Source organism: Herpailurus yagouaroundi, unplaced genomic scaffold, assembly GCF_014898765.1.
Source record: "Herpailurus yagouaroundi ecotype Mexico unplaced genomic scaffold, PumYag 160, whole genome shotgun sequence".
In the NCBI taxonomy this organism is placed as follows: Eukaryota; Metazoa; Chordata; class Mammalia; order Carnivora; family Felidae; genus Herpailurus; species Herpailurus yagouaroundi.
Window position 1 is genome coordinate 53,951,677 of NW_024412401.1, and position 4,813 is coordinate 53,956,489.

The window sequence follows — 4,813 nt, forward strand, 5'->3', positions numbered from 1 at the left end:
AGATTCCAACATTCTCGCATCTCTTCTGTGCCAAAGGGGCGCTCAGGCCGTCCATCTCCCCCTTTGCTCTCCCCAACTTGGCGCACCCTCCCTCCCATTCCTCCCTGACACTCCCACCACCCCCCCTCGGCTCGGCAGCTCGGCGCGATGCTGCAGAAGACGCGCTGAGCCCTTTTGGATCTAATGCGCAGAGGAGGTTGGCCCAGAGCTCCCCGGCTCCCCCAAGGCTGAACTCCGTCCAAGGTGCCCGCAGGCTCCCTGCCCGCCTTCCCCATGCCAGCCCGCAGCTAGGGGCAGGGGCAGCGGTGGCTGGGGTTGGGGGTGGGTGGGGAGCTTTTGGGGAGGACAGGTCGCAGCTTGGCTATGGAAGGCTCCAATGGCTTTGGGATCGACTCCATTCTCTCCCACCGTGCGGCCAGCCCCGCCCTTCCCAAGGGGGACCCCTTGCTTGGGGACTGCCGCTCGCCCCTGGAGCTGAGTCCGCGCTCGGAGAGCAGCAGCGACTGCTCTTCACCAGCCTCACCAGGAAGGGACTGTCTGGAGACGGGCACCCCGCGGCCTGGCGGGGCATCAGGCCCAGGTTTGGACTCTCACCTGCAGCCTGGGCAGCTCTCGGCCCCAGCCCAGTCGCGCACCGTGACCTCCTCCTTTCTGATCAGGGACATCCTTGCCGACTGCAAACCACTAGCGGCCTGTGCACCCTACTCTAGCAGCGGGCAGCCGGCCGCCCCTGAGCCTGGGGGCCGTCTTGTGGCCAAGGCTGGGGAGGACTTTAGAGACAAGCTGGACAAAAGTGGCAGCAACGCCTCATCGGACTCTGAGTATAAAGGTAAGAAAACGGGAGGAGAAACCTTGGGGGGTGGCATGCTACATTTCTAAGAACTGCTGTATTTCTAAACACGCACAGGGACATGTACGTGCTCACTTGGAGTTCCCCGGGGCTCAGGCTGAACCTTTTGGTCTTGTCTGAACCTTTGAGCTGGCCCCATGGCTATGCCTTTGAGCAAAAAGAGTCGGGCGGAGAAAGCAGAAGAGGGATACTGTGTGCCCCAGGAGAGAGTCTGCAAAATGCACAAAACCAACTTTCTAAACTTCACCTGGGACCACTTTTCCAGCGGCACTGGCGGGCGGGAACAGGTTCCTCTCAGGCTAGCGGTTCTCTGGGAAAAAAAAATCTTGCCGAAGCAATGGCAAATCCAAAGGGCTCTGTTTGAACAGCCTTTTATAAGAGTGAAAACCTGGCAGGACATTTCAGGTGGAGCCTTAAGAACAATCAGCATTTCCCCCCTTTAATATGAACTTCCAGGCGGGAAACTGAGTTCCCCTCCCACCGGGCCCAATGTGATGTGGGCCCTGGGAATCATGCAAAAGAAAGGCTCACTTCAAAATAGAAACAGCAGCCGGGTGGCTGGTGGGTTCAGAGGTCTGGTCGAGAGGGGAGGACCCTGCGCCCACCCCCACGGTTCTCACTGAATTTGATTTCAAGTGCATCCAACTTCAGGTTGTGTATGGGACCCAGAGACTCCCAAGTGACCAGCCCCACTTCCCCTCTATTGGGGTTGGGGCCCCTTTGCTCGCCTTTTCACCTTCTGCGAATCTTTTTTGTTGTCGTGGGTTCTTTTACGTCCCCTCTTGACCGGGAAGTGGAGATTGGGATTAAGAGGAAAGAGGGAAGGAAGGGAAGAAAGATGAAAGAAAGGAAAGAGCTCCTAATTTTGTTTCTCACCCCCCAGCCACCACCTTGGTGAGGCCAGGGGTGCAAAATTCTTTCTAGGAAGAGGTCAGAAGGCAGGAGGGGAAGGAGTCTCAGAGTGTCAAGGGAGAAAGCCCTGTGTCCCCCATCCAGCAGAAAACTAGAGTCTGGTGGGGCTCTTTCAGTCTTACGATCAATTCTGGGAACCTTTTCGTGAGACAAACCTTCCCTAATTAAAGCAACCTCTTTATTGTATGAGGAGCCCTGCACCTGCTGTACCTGATTTGTACTCAGTCTTGATATGAATTTAAGGGAAGCTCATTGAACACTCTCCTCCCAACTAAGAATTCATTTCTGGACGAGCCCTGATCACAAACCAAAACCCATTTGGGGCCCGACTCCACATCCCACTGCCCCCCACTTCCTCACAGAAACTGCCCAGTCTCCTTCAGCTTCCCCGGGGCCAGCCATGCCTAGAAAAAGGGCTGGTTGGGCTGGAGAACCCAGAAAGGAGGTCCAGAGGCATGTGGCCCAGTGACCCTTGCCCCTCCCCCTGGGGCCTGTTTAAGAGAGGCAAAGAAAACTTGCCTGGGAGAAAGACAGGAGGTGGGGGTGGGGGGGGAGGTAGGCAACGTAAATATATATTTATAACATGGTAGTTTATTATTTATAATTCCCAACAACAAAAAAAATAATTCCCAACAACACCCCAGCTTTATGGTTAGAGTAAGGGGCAAGAATCCTGCTGCTGGTGGGGGTCAAAGACAGCTTGGCTCTTGGCTCCTTTTATATCGCTGCCTGTAGGTGGGATTTTGAGATTTCGTTTAAGATAATTGGAATATCAATTTTCTTCTCCTGTCCCCGATGATATCTGATCAGGGAGGCGATGAGGGCCGGCTATCCACGTATCACTTAAATAGGTTTGGAGCAGAGGAGGGGGAGGTGAAGTTCTCCCGCACCCCTGCCCACCCCCACCCCCACCCCCCACCCCAGGCACTGCTGTCTTTGCACTTACAAAGCTCCAGGCTGAACAAGAAAGTGGAAACATGCTCTAAGACAATGTCTGGAGCGGTTCTCCAACGTGGAGGTGAGTTTTTCAGGGCCCGCGTTGGGAAACCTTGCTGAGAGAGAGACGCACACACCGAGCACACAAGCCAGCCGGGCTGGGCATCTAAACAATTCAACTACCATCCACCTTCCATGCTAAGAATAATTTCTTCCAAGAAGGGTACAGAGGGAAGGTCTGTTCCATCCTGAGTTTTCGGCATCAAAGGCTCCTCAAACATCACGCTGAAAGGAACTGAGACCAGGCTTTGAAGTAAGGCGGTCTGCTGCTAGGTCCTGCCTGTTGGAGCCAATGTCCGTGGAGAAATCAAGCCCGCGCCTTGCTCCGAGTAGGCTGGGTCGGTGGGCCTGGAATTCTGGGGCACTGAGATGCGGCTTCCAGACCAGAGTTCGGGGTCCCATTGGGCTGAGACTGTTCTGGAGGCTGAGGCTGAGAGGCACAGAGTGCGGACCCAAAGGCTCCAGCCGGTGCCAAAGAGGGATTAGAGGAAAGCCCGTGTATCCACCCCGTTCTTCCTGACATCACAAATTCAACAACCCCCCCCCCCCCCCCACACACACACACCCCACCTCAGCCCCAAGAAGTTGGGGATTTTCATAGTCCGGGCATTTCCATCAAAAAGTAAGGTTTCCACGATTTCGATTTTGAGATCTGAATAATTGTTTCCTCACATTTGTTTCAACTTTACCTTCGGGCACAGACAGAACCCAAATTTCGCCCACCCCAACGCACCTCCTGAGGTGGCCATGTCCCAGGGTGGCCTCAACTCAGGGGCGGGGGGGCAAGGAGTCTGGTGGAGGCCGGAGGGAGGGAGGCAACGGCCGGGTTTCTCGGGAGCCAGTCACTCTCCCTGCTTGCCTGCCTGCCTCCCTTCCAGTACCCGGGGCCCGGGGCCCTCCCCGGGCCCAGAACCTCTGCCTTTCCGGTTGAAAAGTCTCCCTCCCTAGTGGCTCAATTAACCGGATTATTGTTTCCTACAGAGAGAAATCAACTTGCATTCAGCTGAACCCTGTCACTGCAAACTCCACGCACAATGAAACTCACCATAAAAGAAAACAGAGAAAACGAGGGGGAAGCCCCAGCTGGCGCAGCCAGTCTGGGGGACATGGTCTTTGGGTTGTAGGGTCACTTTAGGGAGAGAAGCAGGGAGATCACAGAGTTGGCTCTCCCGAGTGTGCGTTTTCGGTGCCATCGACCCAGAACCAAGGTGCCTGGGGGATAAAGGAAACCGCCCTGTCCGTTCCATTCTTGGGCCTTCGGAGCGGGGGAGACCCTGCCGGGGTGTCCCGATCGAGGGGCGGAAACACACGACAGCGGGCGTCGTAGGGACAAGGAAACTCGGACCACGGCGACGCGCGCATCTGAGGGGCGAACGCGCCGCGTAATTTGCCAAGCGCCTCGCGCTGCCGGCTCCGGCGCCCCGCGCTCCGCCCTCCACCGCGCAGTTTGTAGGTGGCTTAGGGACGGCGGAAGCGATCGCTACGGATTCGCGTCCGGCAGGGCCAGGCGAGATGTGCGGACAATAATTTATTTCCTAGGACAACGATTCGCGGCGGGCCGAACAGGTTTTTGTCTCTCCACGCGGGTTTTTCTCCCCACACTCCGGCCCTCAGCTTCCTCCCTTCCTGGTCCGCACGCGGCCAGAAGATCGGGGTGCAGCTGCGGGGCCCAGACCCGCACCCCTGAGCGCGCACCCAAGCAGCCCACCCGCTGCAAACCCTCCCCTTCTCCCCGCCGCGGCTCCAGCCGGTCGCTCGGGTCCATCACGGTTATTCCGTTTATCCCTCCAGGGAGCGCGGCGGAGAGCGAGCGAGTCGAGTTCTCCTGGTCCCTCGCTCTGGGTCATTTGTGCCCGGAGGTATCCGTCCTCCTCCTCCTCCGCCAGGGTTCACGGCCCGGTTTCGGGGCCCCGGAGGTCCCGCCTAACAGCGGCTCTGCCGCGGGCCCACGCGCTGGAGTGCGGCGGGACCGCGGCGGCCGGGAGCCGCGTTTACGCGGGCCGGCGGGGCCGGCGGCTGGGGCGGGAGGGCGCCGGCGGGCAGGCGGCGAGGCCC

General features: G+C 58.0%; 1 protein-coding gene across 1 annotated transcript in view; it reads left to right on the top strand.

Moving 5' to 3' along the window:
* The first annotated feature begins 346 nt into the window (after positions 1-346).
* The window catches only part of BARHL1 (BarH like homeobox 1), a 6,972-nt gene continuing 2,505 nt past the window's right edge, over positions 347-4,813 (top strand). The window contains exons 1-3 of the mRNA XM_040481200.1: positions 347-829; positions 4,550-4,586; positions 4,645-4,809. Of these exons, the coding sequence (XP_040337134.1) occupies positions 364-829; positions 4,550-4,586; positions 4,645-4,809 (668 nt within the window). The 5' untranslated portion in view covers positions 347-363. The remainder of the gene's footprint in view (positions 830-4,549; positions 4,587-4,644; positions 4,810-4,813) is intronic.